The sequence below is a fragment of the Camelus dromedarius genome, chromosome 22 (assembly GCF_036321535.1).
Source record: "Camelus dromedarius isolate mCamDro1 chromosome 22, mCamDro1.pat, whole genome shotgun sequence".
NCBI lineage: Eukaryota > Metazoa > Chordata > Mammalia > Artiodactyla > Camelidae > Camelus > Camelus dromedarius.
The window spans coordinates 35,529,544-35,547,553 of NC_087457.1; the positions used below are offsets into that span (position 1 = coordinate 35,529,544).

Genomic DNA, 18,010 nt, shown 5'->3' on the forward strand with positions numbered 1-18,010 from the left:
AATTTCAGTAAAGTTGGTGCTACAGAAAAAAAAGAAAACCACAGTGTCTTGTTGATGATCTAAGAGTGGGACCCTGGTAAACACCAGCCAGTGAAGGTGCTATTTACGATGGAAGTAGAGAAAACCCCAGCAGGTTACCTTCCCTTAACAGTCACAGCGAGCCACTGTGACTCAGTCTGCTCGGCCGGCAGACACAGAAGGTAAGGCCAGCACCTCTGTTTCATACCTAACCAAAGTATCCAGGGACGCAGACCAATGCACTTGACCGAACACAGCAGATCCTAGGAATGCGTGAACTCTCGCAAAACCGTCTGCAGAAAAGATGCAGCGTGTCTACCTTTCCCTCAGGACCTGGTATCTCTGTATTAGTAAGTACTCTCATTAGAAGCACAGGGCGGTGACTGAGTTGTGTGTGTGTGCACAGGACAACACACTCTCCTTGTTCAACCTCAAAACAACAAAGTTCCAAAGGTTTTTTTTTAGACATTTTTTCCTTCCATGATGTTTCCTTAAAAGTAATGCAAACCACCTCACTTACAACCTCCAGCCACATACATCCGTCCTTCAATGAAAAACTACACAGTCACACAATCTCCCGTTAAAGACACCGCCCTGTATGTTCATTCACTGAGACCCTGGAGGTTTTGAGTGTAGCATCTGGCCAGTTCCTACCCTGATTGTAAGTAAAGCCTTGACTGCGAACAGACTCCAGATATATTCCATGCTGGAGAGCAATGGTGGTTTTTCTTACTGAATATATACGTATAATCCACAAAAGAAACAACTTTGACACGAATACATTCAACTTAATAAGGCAACCAGTTTCCCTTAAAAATCCAACAATCATCTAAATCTATTTCCTTTGTCAAATAAAACAAATCTCTGAGCTCAGGTTACAATTCATTGCAGAACTGAACAATCCATTTTTGTGCTTGTTTCAGTCAATATATAAAATGACCGTTTAAAAAAACCAAGATATCTAAATTATGTAATCATACTTCTCAATTTTCCACTGATGTAAAACCAACAATCAAAATCAGAAGAACAGAATGCACTCACCTGTGTTCCTGTCGGGTAAGATACAGCAATGCTTCTGCAGAATGCCAGGCAAAACCTGTTTCAAAACAAATAAATAAAATGCACTTGGTTACCACTCAGGTAGAGAAAGGCATCTCATTAACTGCTGCAAGTGATTTTCTAATAAGGTCGTTCAGTGCTGCACAGCCATCACGCCCAGAGTGATCTAATAAATTAAACGGCACTGAAAAATTGTGATGACGTACATTTTTCATCAAAAAGGTTAATCAGGTAAGTGTGCTGATTATACACGCAGCTCTGAGGATAGGAATGCAGCTCTGTTTAATGTGTGTCCCTAATGGGTCCTCAAAGTGCCTTGAAAGCTGCACTCAGAGGACTCCTACAATAAGGCGAATGGGCCCACCAGTTCTGCGATGGCTTTTAAAATATGGGAAGCAATTAGAACCTGAAAATGGAGGCTTGCTGGGGCAGAGCATTGGGTCCGTCTTTAGGATCTAAGCTGAGAAGCTTTTACCAAGGATGAGTCATAAAGAAGATGTGAACAAAGCGGCTGTGTTCACATGTACAGTTTGGTAGGAAAAGGTGGAGGAAATATCTTATTTAATAAGTGAAAGGAAGATGAAAATAATGGAAAACGGCTTTCCCAGGAAAATTCAGCAATGGAAGGCAACTGCAAAGCACAGATTTAAAAAGAACTGGCCACTGAAGAGATCTCCGTGGGAAACTTATGACTGTGCTTTCTCAGCTCAATTAGAGTAAACGCTGAACTTGCATCTTAAATAGTCCACGGATGAAGCTGCAACCATCCCTCAACCCTCCATGGCCACACACCCCCAGCTCTCAGCCAAGACGTGAGCATTGCTGATTCTGGAGCCAACTCATGAGCCGGCGGAGGGGGAGAGAGGGGTGCTGCAGGGACACCCCAACTCAGGGTCTCGCCGGGCAGACGCAGCTTCTGGTCGATAGATCAACGCGGGCAGAAGTCTTGCTCTGGAAAAACCGTTTCCTTCCCTTCCACGCCCTCAATGCCCACTATGTTGAGACAGGAAACTGTGGGAGCATTTCTGACCCTCTTCTCTTCTGCTGGCCCCTGGCCCTCAGTGTCTGTACAAACACATGTGTACGCATATGTGCACACACACGCACACTCACGTGCACACGCACATGCACTCACGCACACGCACAGGTAACGTCCTGGGCTCCCTGTAAACCTGCCCCCTTCTGACTCCACAGCCAGCACTCCCATGCGCTGACCTTTTCCAGCACTTTCCAGAGGGGCTCACAGGTTCTCACCAGGCTGAGGAACAGTCTCCCTCAGGAGACATAAATGGTCCTATAAGTTGGAAAACTTCTGTGCAGTGCAGCCCGCGTGCAGGGTGAGAACACACGTGACCACAACAGAGCCCTACCCGGTCCCGCGGGCAAACTCACTTGACCTGGAACCCTCGCGTGCTCCTACCCCCGGGAGACGTCCAGAGGGGAAAGTGCTGACCTGGTCTTATCGCAAAGCCCATCTCAAAGGAACAGTTGAAAACGCTGCTGCCAGCAGATAAACCACAAACACGTTCAGAATGGGACACCAAGGGCTTAGGCATAAACTAATATAGCTGACCTCTTCCAGAAATACACCCTGAAGACGTGGACACAGAGTCTGAGTCGCTCAGACAGCTGCGTGGGACCTGCCACTCGACTACAACGCTGACGGAGAGTGGCACCTGGAGGCTCTGGGAGGGTCCGTGGTGGTAACCAGGAGGCATGTGGGAGGCCGATGCTAAGGTGGCTGTCGAGTTAGCACTAACTAGCTCAGCACAGACACCTTCCTTCCCGGCAGCCCCAGGGATCGGCCTGCCCACATCCAGGGTCTGGACAATGCACAGAACCACCTGGGGGAGAGCCAGGTAGAAACACAGGTCCTTCTGACCATCGCCCAGGGGATACACTCCACACCAGCTTTCCTACGAAAGCCCTCTCTGCAGGTCAGGTGATCGTGTGCCCTGGTGACGTGGCAGCCCCTCCCGAGGGGTGTGTGTCACATGGCTAAGCCGCGTCAGGGAAGGAGCTGATTTAGACTAACAAGTACATCAGCTCATTCGACACATGATTCTGCGAAGAAACCGAAGTCGCCCCAGGCGCAGCTTCCCTGCCTGACCCCCTGAGGCTTCTGATCCCAGCCTCTGGGTCCCTCTCTGCCCGCCCCCTCCCCGGCCCCCCGCTGCTGCCAACCAACCAGCCACCTGCTCAATCGATGGTCCAATCGATGTTACAGGCAACACCCCCTGTAAGTTTTGTTTTGAACATGCCAAGTAGCGCTTTCCATTGGCTCCCAACCAGAAAATCTAAGGTCCCACAGACCCACCAGCAGCCCATGGGGATTCATCTCTGACTTTCCTAAGGCGGACACTGTGTTGGAACGGTGCTCGTATCCAATCTCGACAAGTTCCTCCCAGCTGGGGCCACAGGTGAAGCTCTTTGTCAAGTCTTCGGCGGGGCTGTAGGCCCTGCAGCGCCGGGCACATGGCACTGCTGCGTGGCAAGCTCGGGCTGCAAGGAGCGGGGACAGGATGCTGACAGGTTATTTCTGCCTCGCGGAAGGGTTTACAGAAGACAGCAGAGGACAATAAAATTATCCTTCTGGCCCAAAGGCACTTGCAAAGCTCAGTTCCACTCACTCGGCCTGCCTGCTGTGTGACAGCACCTAACTGCTAAGAGTAACTGGGAGACGTGAGGCCACGAGCAGCTGGGGTTGAACAGAGCATATTCAGCCGATGCCCCAGTCCACCGACACCTGCCCAGCGGTCGAGAGCTGACACCAACGTCACACACCGTAAGAAACCATCCTACATGTGTCCTCTGTGTCCCGTGTCCAGGTTCTTCCAAGCTCCCCCCCCCCCGAACCCTGCCTCCTGTCGGGTGGAATCTAAGGAGCGTTCACCTCATCAGACACGTCAGGTCAGGGGCTCTTCAGACCAACTCCCGCTCGTCCACCACAGCACCGCCTGTGCTGCTGCTGGCTTTCTCTCCTGTAAGCCTTCCTTTCCTACGCTGGCCCGTTCTTGGGTTGTACGGTCACATCGGCTTTTCTCTCCGAAAAGATGACAGTTTATGTTTTCTTCTACTCTTTTTATCCTCTCCGTTCACAATGATGTTTGTGTTTGTTTTTTATGGTTGTGGATTTTGCAAAAATTCGATGCTCCTGGGTTTATCCATCCATATGGATGACTAAGGCCTAGTCACTGTGCGGTCACACTTGTCACCATAAACGTGGGGTCAGGGACGAACCGGCAGCAGGAACTTGGATGGGAAGTGGATATCCACTCGGCCTGAAGGAATTCCCTGCAGGGCTCCAAGGGCTGAGGGGAGAGTGTGAACAACAGCCAGAGAGTCGACCAAAATCCTCGTCTCAGAGAGAGAAAGCGGGCGGGCGGGGCCAAGGAGAGACCCCTACCAGGAGAGAGCCTCACGTCCGTCTACACAGCACTCCCCGACCTGCTGGCCTGGTTTTGTCTCTTCAACTCTTACACTTGAAGTTACTTCCAAATACAAAGATTTTCTCAAGCGTCACTCTGGGTCCTTGCCCTCCTCTGCTCTCTACGCTCTTGCCCCCGTGCCTCCATTTCCTCCGGCCTCATGAGGACGCTGCAGACGAGGTGCACAGTGGTCCCATCTATTTAATTAAATGTAATTAAATCTATTCACAGCGTAAGAAAATCCAAGTGCACAGACTGAATGTAGCTGAGATAAATCACACGTGCACTTTCATTTAATCGGTGTCACGGCTGGGTTAAAAGCATGGAACAATCATTCAGGAATATTCCAGGGCGCTTTTGTACTGAGAAGAGGAAACTGTTGTAGTGGCCGGGTTCTCCAGGGTCACAGAGCCAGCTGGACCACGGGCTATACACACAGTGTGTCCACTCACAGAGGGGACCAGGCTCGTGACCGTGCGCTGGTTCCTCACAGTACACTCATCTGGCTGCTGTGAGCACACTGTTTGAACACGGGTGTCCAGGTACTGTTTGTGACCCTGCTCTCCAGTCACCAGGGTGCATTCGTAGGCGGGGCATCCTGGGTCACCAGTAGCTCTGATCACCCACTGTAACCGGACTGCACCACCAGAAACCCTCTGCCGCACTGTCAGCTGAGGACTTCAGAACGTCCCCTCCCCACCCCACCCCACCCTCTGCCCCATCGTGAGACCCCTGGGATGCCTCCCCAGTCCTTCCCAGCTCCAGCTCCGAGGCAGACGCAGAAGTGTGATGCTTCTCATTCCAGAACGTACTTCAGAATTCCCTCTGCAACAGGACTCTTCTGTCAAGCGTCCTCCCCGGTCACATACCCTCGAGATTCCCAGCCTCCCACACCTGCCGTGTGCTCCCAGGACCCGCCACGTCCTGAGCAACTTGCAGGTAACCCCCTGGGGACCCCACAGACAAGGGGCTCCCTCCCCGCCAACCCGTGGCTGCATGCATTCGGGGGTCATGACTACAGCAGCCCCCCCCACCCCCCCCCGAATCACTGACGACCCAGCAGGCGAGCTCAGATCACAGGGGAGGGGGGCTCTGTGCGTCTCTGACCTGCCGGCACCCGCTTCCCGGCTGCACCGTTCACATCCTCCCTGCGGCCTGGCCTTTCAGACACGCGTTGCTTCTCAGCCTCCACCCGGTGACCTTTCTTCCTCTTTTCTGTCTATTGAAATCTAGAGCATTTTTGCAAATTAAGCTTAAATGAAACACCCTCCCTGACCTTTTTGTGCCCCGGAGGTCCCGGTCACCTTCATTACCTCCCACAGGGCCCTACCTGTGTCCCCACCCAGGAAATAACCCCGCAGACCGTGACTGTGTCTCCCACACGGGTGTTTCTTGCTCTGGGCACTAACTCCCCGGGCAGGGGGCCCCACCCACTCATTCATCAAGGGCGTTTAAAGGGCACCTGAGAGATGGAAGGGCCCTGGGTGTGCAGGGGAGGGGGCCAGGGAGGGAGGCAGACCCCCAGACCCAAGTATGAGGATGTAACAACAGGGAGAAGGGGGGACGTGGGAGGAAGAGGAACCAGCACCAGGGAAACTCACTGGGGGCCCCGTGGAGGGATGGCAAGGGGACACAGGGAGGATGGCTGAGGCAGGGTCAGGGCAGTGACGGCGGGTGGGGGAGGGGAGACGCTGTCCTGACGCCAGAAGGAAAGCGACCACGACCACAACAGGCCCAAGTAGCTCCCACTTCTGACTCTCCCTGAGGCTGGACTGCGTCTTCCGAATGACACTTCCGGGGGGAAGGGGTCTCGGGTCACAAGTGAGGAGACACCGGACACACGCTCATCACATATCAAAGTCTCCATGAAGTCCCGCAGGAACTGGGTCAGCTCCGGCACAGGGCGTGTGCGTGACCACTGGTCCGACTTGGGTGGCTTTCCCTAAACGTTCCCATGAGACAGGACACATCCAAGGATCATCACTGCAACTTTCTGTGCAGCCACGGGATGGACAGACACAGGACAGTCTTTACAGGGCCTCTCTGCCCACACGGCTCACCAGGCAGGGAAGCTGCTGTCCACACAGCGGGACCCACCAGCCGAGGTTGCAGGGGTGAACGTGGAGCCGGGTGGCTGCGGCAAGGGAGTGTCATCCACCCTGACACCGCGGCACGACTGCTCGGGACATCGGACAACACAGCCAATGCCCAGCACGGTGAGACGGTGAAGCCCACCCAGCTACAGAGCTTTGAGGGGAAGAAACCTCCACGGTCGTCTGTACAGTCAGCTCACAGCATTAATTCTGAGCCACAGCTCGGACGGACTGCAGCAGAGATGCTGACAGGGCAAAACCACAGCCCAGTGGGGACAGCCAGAAGTGACAGACGTGGCCCAGGGCACCGACGGTCATGCAGACAGACAACACTCACACAGGGTGTCCACACACCTGCTCTGGCAACGGGCCACCTGGATAAACCAACCCACTGGTCTCAGTCACCACCTGCACAGGCTGGGTCCTCAGGTCAACCAAATACTAAAAATACACGTGTGTGCACATGGGCACGGACGTCCGTATGTGTGTAGCATGCACGTGTACGTGGGTGGGAGGGATCTCTCATGCAAAACACTGACTGCCTTTATGAGTGTGTCCCTTAGGAACTGTTATGAGAATAACAGCAGGGTCCTGCCTGGCCACCGACACCAGGATTCCAGGCCCAGAATGGGGGAGGGCCCCCGGGACTGTGCCTGTGGAAGGACCCAAACACCCCTGAGTGGCCAGTCAGCCAGGTGGGGGGACTAAGGCTCTTTTTTCAGAGTTAGTCATGGAAGTGGAAGTGGCAGGTTGCATGCCACCAACAAGAAGGGAGGTGGGCTGGTGCGCTGGGCAGGAGAGGAGAAACCAGTTTTGTTTTTTTTTATTGAAGTCTAGTTGATTTACCACGTTGGGCTAATTTCTGGAGTATTGCACAGTGAGCCAGTATTACATACATACATTCTTCACAAGGAGACCCATTCAATGTCCTGTAACGGACGATTTACTCTTTCACACTTACTTCCACTGATGTCCTTACCGGACGGTTTCAACGGCAATTTTGCTTTCAAAATATAATAATCTGAAAAATATAGAAAAGAACAGGAACCAGAGTCTCTGGCAATATACGCCCCACCAGCTAAGTTACTGGGGGCAAAGGTCTCACATAAAACTGGGGGTAAGTGAGACTCGTGGCGAGCTAAGTCCACGCAGATCCATCACTGCCCGGAGAGTTTTACAGCTCAAGTATCTATTAATTTTCTGAAAAGGAAAAATCCCTATTCAGGTTGCATAACTTTGCTGAGTTGTTTGAAAAAGAAACCTTCTACCTTAAAACAGGTGGGATCACACTGATTACTGGAAGTCACTCTGCAGGTAACTTCTGCAAGGCCACTAGCTCTGCCCGTGGAGGCGGGTCTCACTCCCGTGAAGCCACGCACGGGGCGGCTGCCCAGGGAGGCGAGCTCATGGGTCCCGGACACGAAGGCCAGCCGACCCGAGAGGCAGCGGGGTGACCATGACACATGAACTCGGCCCACAGTGATGCCCGGAAGAGGCACCAACACCATGGGGGGGGGGGCATTTCTCAGAGGAATTCACACCGGCACCAAGACAAATGGGCAGCAGATAAGGGGGGACACTGTCCTCAGCAGAGTCTCACCAGCACAACGGACGTGTCACCAGGACTGTGGGGTGGACACGGATGTGACAGTCACAGGGACAGAAGCCTGGTATGAGCTCGGGCGCTGTCGCGGGACCCGCTGGTGGGGTCTAACACTGAACACAAGCCGACACACACCTGAGGGGCGTGACCTGTCTGCGGAGCAGCTGGAGACGATGTGTGGAGATGGGGTAGGAGGACATGGTGACAATCTGGTCAAAGGAGTTAGAATAGGGGACAAACCTGACAGAAAGAGGGGAGAAGGGAGGAAGGAGGGCCAGGGACACAGGTGATCAGAGAAACACTGGACGGAGGGTGCTGCCCTCACCCCTCCCAAGAGAAGAGCGAGGGAGGAAGGCGGAGCGGGTCCACATATGCCGGGAGGAGGAGGGGAAGTCAAGCATCTCCTAGGGACCTGGGTCCCTTCTGTGAAGGGAGAGGTGTTGACGCTGGAGCAGAGAGCCTGGCACCAAACCCCCCGAGGGAGCCGGGGAGGAGGGGGGCATGTGGGCGGCCAGGCTCCAAGCGGCGGCTGTCCGGGGGTGTTTTGTTTTTAATCTGCACCGACTACTCAAACACGTAGTTCCCTGGCAGCAATCATCTCTTTTCGGTATCGAGTGGGGTACATCAGTGACGCAGTTAATCCACACCTGGAACTTTGCCCAGTAGGAGGATGACAGGTGGGGGGCGGGGCATGGTGAGCGGCAGAAATAAGGAAATGGCGGTCTCACAAGGTCCCGGGCTGGAGAGAGCACCTCCAGGCAGAAGCAGGGCTGACCGTGGGGGAAGAAGATGTCCTGGCAACAGCTAGAACTGGGGCGTGAGGCCCCACACGAGGCGGGGGGGGGGGGGGGCACTGATGGAGAACGTCCCTGCAGCTTGTCCACTGGCCCTGCCGGACACTGGACGCCCACCTCCACGCCCCTGCGCTCCCCACGGAAAGCCTGTCCTCCTGGTGGACGTTCCAACAGCAGAACAGCTGCTCCTCAAGGGCTGACGAGTACGGACTGGTCTCTGCAAATTATGGCAGGAGAGTGAGGAGTTCCCTCCCCCTAGAGGTGGCTGACGTTCCTCTGGACTTGTCCTCCTGCCCCAGGGAGCAAACGGGGCAGACCCCAAGCCCCTCTAGCCCCTAGGACACATTAGTTCAGAGGGCACCCCTAGATGCAAAAACCACGAAATTAAAATAATAAACATGAGCTTTCTTAACGCATGACCCAGCCAGCTTTCTGCAGCACGGACTCTGGAAGCCTCCCTGGATATATTTACTTCAGGTTTATTGAGGAACAATTGACCAATAAAACTGTAATACATTTAAACTGTACATGACAACTGGATATACGTTTACTCAAGTTAATGAACACATGCACCCATCGCCTGGAGCTAACCCCTGAGTGTGAGTGTGTGTGTGCACATGTGTGCATGTACTAAAACGCTCGGGATCCACTCTCAGCAACTTCAAAGGACACAGCACGGTGCTGTTAACTGTAGTCACCATGTCATACGTGAGACCCCCAGAACTTACCCGTCCTCTACCTGAGGTTTCTGCCCTCTGACCAGCGTCTCCCCACCCCACAGCCCCTGGGAACCAGCATTCTACCCCCTGCTTCTAGGACATAAGCTTTTGTGTTTGTTTCCACACATAAGTGATAGCACAGAGCTTTCTCTGTCTGGTTTATTTCCTGTAATGACGTCTCCCAGCTCCATCCATGTCGTCACCACTAATGGTAGGATTTCCTCAACCTCACATCTCCTGTATCCATTCATCTGCCTGAACACTGAGGCTGCTTCCACGAGCTGGCTCTTGTGACTAATGCAGTGAGCTCGGCAGTGCGGCATCTCCTTGAAGGTACTGATGTCATTTCCTTTGGATGCACACCCAGAAATGGGATTGTGGGACCATATGGTAGTTCTATATTTAATTTTTTGAGGAACCTCCATACTGGATGTACCAATTTATATTCCCACCAACAGTATACAAAGGTTTCCTTTTCTCCAACAAACAATCCAATTAAAAAACAGGCAAAGAACACGAGCAGACGCTTCTCCAAAGCAGACACGCAGGTGGCCAACGGGCACACGAAAAGATGCTCGAGGTCACTCGTCACCAGGGATGCAAGTCAGCCACAGTGAGGTGTCACCGCCCACCTGTCAGGATGGCCGTCAACAGAAAGACAAGAAACAACCAGTGCTGGCGAGACGTGGAGAAACAGAGGCCCCTCAAGCCCTCTGTCGACCAGCACACCGTCCACCTCGGGACCCCCACTCCAGCACGAGCTTAGGAGTGACTCCTGAGCCCAGTTAATTACAGCTGTTTGCTGATGAGTCTAGAATTAAAGTGTACGAGATTCCTCCCCGCACCCCTAACGATAAACCCTACACATCTTCCGGAAACGCAGTCTCTCTCTCCCACTTCCCAGCAGCTGCATGAGCCTCGTGGCCCCTCCCTGGTGCCCCTGACCCACAACCTCACTCCTTCTCACAAGGAAGAGCAAAGCCAGCAACAGGAGCTCCTGGACTTCACACCCCACACCGATGAGCGGTCCTCCGACCTCTGCTGCATTCAGAGATGCGTCCCACGTACCTGGAACTGACGCCCCAGAGTGTTCTCAACCCCACATTCTCCTAAAAGGACTTGCATCCACTGACCCACCTTCTCTGTTTACATATTCAACCTGCCTCCATCTCTGCCTTCTTCACATGAGCATTTAAACGTGCTCAAACTTGTCCATCATTAAAAAATGAGACGGACTTCCAGCATGACAGCACAAAACCCCCCACTGCCCACTCCCCAGTGACAGTGGTGAAGATACAGCAAAAAAAAAGAAGTGTATAAACAGCCACTCACAGCTGCTGGAGGGTGAAGGGGAGCTGCTCAGAGAGAAGCCTGCCTTTGTCCCAACCCCACCTCCCCACCAACACAATGTGGATAAACACGACCTTGGAAACACTGTGCTCAGGGAAAATGCCAGCCACCAAAGACCTCACGTCACACGATTCCATTCATATGATGCGTCCGGAAAAGGAAAACCCAAAGACGCACAAAATAGATTGGGGGGGACAAGGACTGAGGTGGGGGCTGGAGGACCGGGGACCACGGCTTCAGAGGACGGGGTTTCTTTCCAGGGTGATGAAAGTGTTCTGGGATTGGCCGTGGTGATGCTGTACAAACCAAAACTCATTGGATTATATACTCTAAACGGGTGAATTGTGTAATGCGTGAATTCTGTCTCAATAGAACTGGTTTTTTTCCTCAGGTAGAAGGAAAGTTTGCTTGTAGTTAAAGTGTGAGTGTAATGCTACTTCACCTTTCCTAATAGCTCTCGCTTTGAAATTGAATAATCAAGAAACAGGCTTCAATATATTACTTAAAATAAAATGTAAACAGAGTAAGTTCCTTCTAAATTTCTGGGGAAGGATAGAAGAAAGCACACAAAATACACACAGCACAGAGCAAAGTACATAATTTTTTAAAGTTTTCAAGCATACAAAAGCAGTAACAAGCTCAAACAACAGCACAAAATATACGTTATATTAATAGGATAAACACCCAGAAAGAGAAAGACTCAGATTGTGTAAAAAAATAAAATCTAACCCTAAGATCTCCAAAATAGACACAGACGAGAATTGAAATCTTACTGCAGAATGTGGTTGAGCTCAGGACAAGACTGCCAAAAACAGGAAGGAGATTTCATAACAGATAAATAGTGAAAGTCAAAATCTATCATGAATCCACATGTACTGAAATGACTAAAGCAAAACCTCTAGGACATTTAAGAATGAAGTCCACAAAACCGCAGCAGAGCACGCAGCAGCTGGACACAAACCCACCGCCCCTCTCCTGTAAATCACATAGGCAGACAAGGTGAGGGTCTGACCACTGAATAAAGCACGAACAAAGATTATTCAACACATACCCAAATAAACGGGGCAGCGCGTTCTGCTGTGTGATTCAGCCTGGAAGTGTCAGTCCTTCCTAACTTTACCTGTAAGTCCAAAACAATCCCAATCAGAATTCCACCCATGACTCTATGGAAACTTGAAACATGATATTAAAGTTTATCTGGATGAATAAACATATGGGGAAACGAAGAGGGGATTACCTGTCAGGTACCACAAAACTCACTGTTAACACACCATGATGTGTTAGGGCAGCAGAAGGGAAAAAATTCAGAAATAAATCAAAGTCCGCCTGGAAACGCAGTGCGTGATAAAGGCTCCATCTAAAGCTCTATTAAAATTGGACGGAGGACAGGATATTCAGTTAATTCAGGTGAGGACTACTGGACTGCCATTTGAAGAAAGGCAGAGAACCCGGGACCTGGTCTGTGATCTGATTAGATGCGCAGACAGGACGGAGCCTGTTTCCACGGTGAAGGGACACCCATCATCCGCGGCCGGTGGCAAAAATTACTTAAGTCACCGCAGGCAGACACGTGTAACCTGGTGCTGATGGAGGACAAGTCTCAGTATTCGCTGCCACAGACGTTTTAGGGAAAATAAACGGGGTCACTTGGTTGTTTCTCTTTATTCTGAGGAATCAGAGCAAAGAAAAGGGGGAGCCGGATGCCAGGCACCTGCGGAAGTGGGCATTTCAGAACCTGGGACCAGCTCAGGGCGGCCGCGGGGCCACTGGGCCAGCTCGCCCTGCGGGGACAGAAAACTGCTCCCCGGCCCGGCCGGCCCCTCGCCCCCTCCGCCCCCTCCGCCCCCTCCGCCCCCTCCGCCCCCTCCGCCCGCGGCTCTTCGCAACCCCCCGCAGGCCCCGCCCCCCCAGGGCCCCCTCCGCCCCCGCGGCCCCGCCCCCCGCAAGCCCCGCCCCCCTCCGCCCCCGCGGCCCCGCCCCACCCCCAGGAGGGAGCCTGGGCAAGAGCACAGATAGACCCACAGCCCAGACAGGGGCCCAGCGGAGGCGCCAACCCGCAATGTCCCGGGGACCTCCCACGGAGAAGCAGCGGCCAAGGCGGGAGAGGAGGCCCTGACCCCGGCAAGGAGAGCAGGAGAGAGAATAAAAGGTTAGAGACGTGCTGAGAACAAACATGAGCCCGTGGGGAGACGGGAGGGGAGGAGACAGCTCGAGGGGGAGATGGGGACAGGGTCCCCTCTCCGGGGGGTGGGGAGTGCTGGAATCTGAGGGCCGTCAGCACCCCGGGACTCTTGGTCCTGGGAGAGGGTCCGGGTGGAGGACAGACACCCACCTCAAGTGCACAGAATTAACACCGGAGGGAGAGCCGGCTCCAGGGGCCTGTCAGGGGAGGACTCACGACTGGACACTGAAAAGTGTCCGCATTCCTGGGAAACTGACAAAGAAACAGCCGCAGGAGGAGGAAAGTCGGGATAACGTGGCAGAAAACGTTAAGACTGTGAGGTTTTTACAGAACGCTGGAGCACAGAAGGGCCTCAAGTTTGACGTTTACATGGAATCGTCGCTTTGTAGCACACTGGTGACGCTTCCCCAAGCCCGTCTGCAAACCTCCGCTTTCCAGAAGCAAGCAGCGCGACCTCCGGGAGCAGTGCTGCCGTCGGCACACGACCTGCCGCTGTCAGCTGCCCCTGCAGACACTCGGTGTGACCTGGTTGCGGGAACAGTCACAGGCTGTGCCCGGCCCTCTGACCAGCCTGGTCCCCAGGCCGTGCGACTACGACTCGAGACCACGTGCACGTAAAAACAAGGGCGCTGTCTGGTTTCCTTCTAGGTTATTAAGTTCAGCTTTATCCAGCCACCAGCCTGGGAGCACACAGAGGTCTCGGGTAATTAGAAGCCTTGAGATGCGGTTTCTTTTCAGTGATTAATGGTGCCTGGCTGTCACTTCCCACAGAGCAAAATTAAGAAACATCTATTTTAATTACCGTACATTCAAGCTCTCGGAGTACAAATATAAATGGGATTTCCCTTTGCTGAAAAAGAAAATGAGCAGCATTGCCGGAGCTGGAGGGAAAAACTCGGGAGACTGCCCGCAGGGTGGGGCAGGGCGGGCAGCGCTCTCCGGCGGAAGCCAGGGGCACCCAGGGAGGGCAGCCGCAGTCCAGCTCCCCGGCCGCGCTCGCTGCGGGCCCCCAAGGAAAGAGCAGCCAACAGGAAGAGGAAGGTTCCAGCAACGACTCGCAGCACGTTGGGGTGGCTGACCAGTAACAAAAGGCGAAATACGAAACTGACTCAAAACTATGTAAAGCTGCACAGTAAGCAAGGTGAAAAGAAGAGGCAGGAGGCCTTAAAAGGGCGTGGGGGGGGGGGGGGCAACGCTGGTGGCGGGTTGGGGCCTGGGGACCACGTCCGGCCACCCAGGCCCTCGCTCCCAGAGTCTGCATGCGGGGGCCGATGGGGACACTGCGGAGACACCGGGCGTCCTTTTCTCTTGATGAAATTTAGACCTAGTGGTAAACACAGCTTTCCTAAGGCAGCAATTTCACTTCAAGTTCTTGTATGTCACTGTCATCATGGATGCCCCGAGACACGGTGGCACTTCAACATCCTGCACCAAATTAGAAAAATCACAGCTTAAATCCTGGGCTTATGTTTGCTAACGAAAACGACCAGGAGCATGAAGTTTAGATAATTAAACATACTTGAACTCGGCACATTCCAACATAAAACTAAAAACCTAAAAAATAAATCCAGCTGCTCGCTCCTGGGAGAGACACAGAGAAAACAGAGCACTTCTCTTGTGCAGAACAAACCCAGATGGACAAAAATAAAATTTAATTTGCAGATTCTGCCTTTGAACCCAGCACTCAGCAGTCAGTTTACCTCTGGTGACAGCAGGTGAACAGCACACACTCGGAGTTACAGACTCAGACAGTCCATAGACGAACAAGGACAGGGAGGCAGAAATGCCTGCCCTGCTTGGCCTGTCTGACCTGGCGAGGAGAACGGCCTTCTCGGTGGAGAGTGAGACAAATCAACGTGGAAACAGGAAACCACAGCCGCAGACCTACCTGCCTGCAGACCCGGGGAATCCCAGCTCTGAGCAATGAAGCAACAACAAAAAAAAATCATCTGTGAGCAGCTTCTCCCAAAGAGGCATAGGGAGGGACCCGGATTAGGAACAGCAGATCCGAGGCAGACTCACAGAAGGAAAGAACCAGTAAGTTCTAGAAATGAGCGAGACTATGAGTTTGAGCTCACAGTTAACGGTGTTCGGGGGAAATACCCAGAAGCCACTAACGTGACACTGAGAACCCACAACAGGCTCCTGGGAACCAGGTGCAGTGGCCGCCGGGCTCTGCTTCCCTGGGCCAAGGAAGCCACCTGGAGAGGCGGTCCTGTCCCCGCCTGCCCCGTCCCAACATGCTGGCAGAGTAGGTGTGGGAGAAGGAGGTGCACAGAGGAGAGGCTGGCAACTCCCTGCCATGGCTGGGAATTAAACAAGGGCACTGGCCCAGGGGACATGGATGGATGGAGACGCTGCCCTCCGGCTCCTCCCCCGGCTCCCATGGGTGGGGCGGGCACCCGAGCACCTGCCCATGGAGGGCTCATGGATGTTCCCCAAAGGACCCAGCTTCTCTGTGGCAGCAGAAAACTCCTTTGATTCATTTCTCCAATTTTGCCCACCAATTATCCAAGGGAGTAGGTGAAATCCGAAATACTCTCAAGGTCTTACATCAGTGTGTGTGTCGACACCAGACTCCCGAGAATGTGGAAAATCACCTTTTCAGATTAAACTACTTCCATATTTGACTCAAAAAACGTGGATTCAGAAGCAATGCTGGACAGGGTCTATTCTAAGTCACTCGTTTCACAGATGCAGAAACCGAGGAGGAGGCAGAAGTAACTGAACTTCCCAGGGCCACACAGCTGCTTCCCAACACTCCTGACGTTCAGAGCCTCCAGGCCCCGAGGTCGTCAGGGTCCACCAGTCACAAGGCACACCGCTCCCCACTGGGTCAGAAAGCAGCTTAAAGGGCGACGACGCAGCCTGGGGCTCAGCTTCTCCCCAGGTTTCCAGGCACTAAATCAACAAGAAAAACGCAGAGCGCACGCACCCAAGACAAGTGGCCAACTAGAGCAGCAAGAGGGTTTTTAATCCCATTCACAACAGAAGGTAAAACTACATGGTGCTTTTCCAAGTATAAATCTAACCAAGGATGTCCAAAATCTAAGTGGGGAAAATAACAAATACTATTTAAAACATAAAAGAAATCCTGAATATATGGAGACACACACTGTGCTTGTAATAAAGAAGATGAAATATTGTGAAGCCATAAGTCCTCCACTCTTTAATCTATAAATTCAAGTTGATTCGAATCAATATCTTAGCAGTGTTTTGGGAAACTTGATAAGCAGTTTTCACGTGGAAAAAGTAAAAGGTCTAGAATAATTTCAATGAATTTTTTTTAAAAAGAAGACGAGCAGACTTACTTTACCCAGTATTGTGTTTTAAAGGCATAATAATTAATAGGATAAATTATTGCCAAAAGTTAACTAAATAGACCAAGGAAACAAAATAGGAAGCCCTGGAATAGACCCCTGGTGTGGACACTTGACATATAACAGTGATATATTTCAGACTGATGAGAAGTTGATTGAGTTGGAAGAGCAGATTATCCATATTGAAAAATAAAACTAAGTCTACCTCACCCCATACCCCAAAACCAGTTCTGAGGGGATGAAATGTGCAACAGTGAAACGCAAACTTTAAAGCCTTAAGAAGAAAATAATTATCACCCTTTACCATATGGAAGGCATGGGAGACATTAAAAAAATTTTTTTAATTGCAAAACAAAAAAGTAGATATTAAAATTTAAATAAATATACGTTTTTAAACATGCATGACAAGAGACACTGTGAAACAGTTTACAAAAGAAGTCATAGATGACAAAGGATTAGTATCTCAAACATATAAAGAACATCTATAAATTAATCAGAAAAGACAAACGAATAGAAAATGAGCCAAGGATGTGAAGAGATAAGCAACAGAAAAGAGTCAATAAACCTTATAAAAATATGTGCAACCTCACTACTGATCAAAGATTTGTAAACAGACAGATTAGATGAGACTATCCCACAGCTTTCGGAACGCCAAAATCAAGAAGTCTGACACCAGCGATGGTTGGATGAGAACGTGAAGTGAAGAACTTCTCACCTGCTGATGAGGGTGAGCCACATGTTACATCAAGTTGAAAATAAAGTCAGGTTGAAGGTCCTCTTACCCTGCGACTCAGAGACTCCACTTCAAGATAAATCCTAGAGCAGGTTTTCAAACTCTAACTTGGATCAGAATCATCTGGGGTGCTTTTCCAAACCTAGATTTCTGGGCCTCCACACCCAAGCTTCTGGTCTGGGAGGTCGGAGGCAGGACCCAGGAATGTAGATTTCTAGCAAGTTCCCAGTGACACTGATCCCCTGGACCTGGGACCCCACTTTGGGCATCACTGCTATGCGGATCGCTACTCTCTCACCTGAGGACTGCAGGAACCGCTCACCATAGCATGGCTCTCACACTTAGAACCTGACACAGCCCAAATGCCCACCAAGTCATTTTCAACCATGTAGCAGCCATGCAGCATGTTAACACTTAAGGCTCAATGCGGCCACACACACAGACTTCCATCTGCAAACACCTCCACGTGTTATCATTATCTACGGTGGAAACAGAGGTGCCACCTGGGACAAAGACACGCCAGGGATGCTTGGACCAGCCGGGGCGGGCACAGGGTGATGAAGCCAGGAAGGGACACAGGGGCCTCCAGAGGCTGCATGCTAATGTTCCCTTTCCTAGAAGATGGAGAGGGTGAGCACGTGTGGCTGGTTCTGAAGACTTACTAGCCCTGAGGCATGATGGCGGCGGGTGTTTCATGGCTCCCATTGGCAG

The 18,010-nt window shown here is 52.0% G+C and overlaps 1 protein-coding gene across 1 annotated transcript in view; it reads right to left on the reverse strand.

Annotated features, from left to right (window-relative positions):
* DLGAP2 (DLG associated protein 2) overlaps positions 1–18,010 on the reverse strand; it is a 440,996-nt gene that overhangs the window by 351,881 nt on the left and 71,105 nt on the right. The window contains exon 3 of the mRNA XM_064477626.1: positions 1,060–1,114. Coding sequence (XP_064333696.1) covers positions 1,060–1,114 — 55 coding nt within the window. The remainder of the gene's footprint in view (positions 1–1,059; positions 1,115–18,010) is intronic.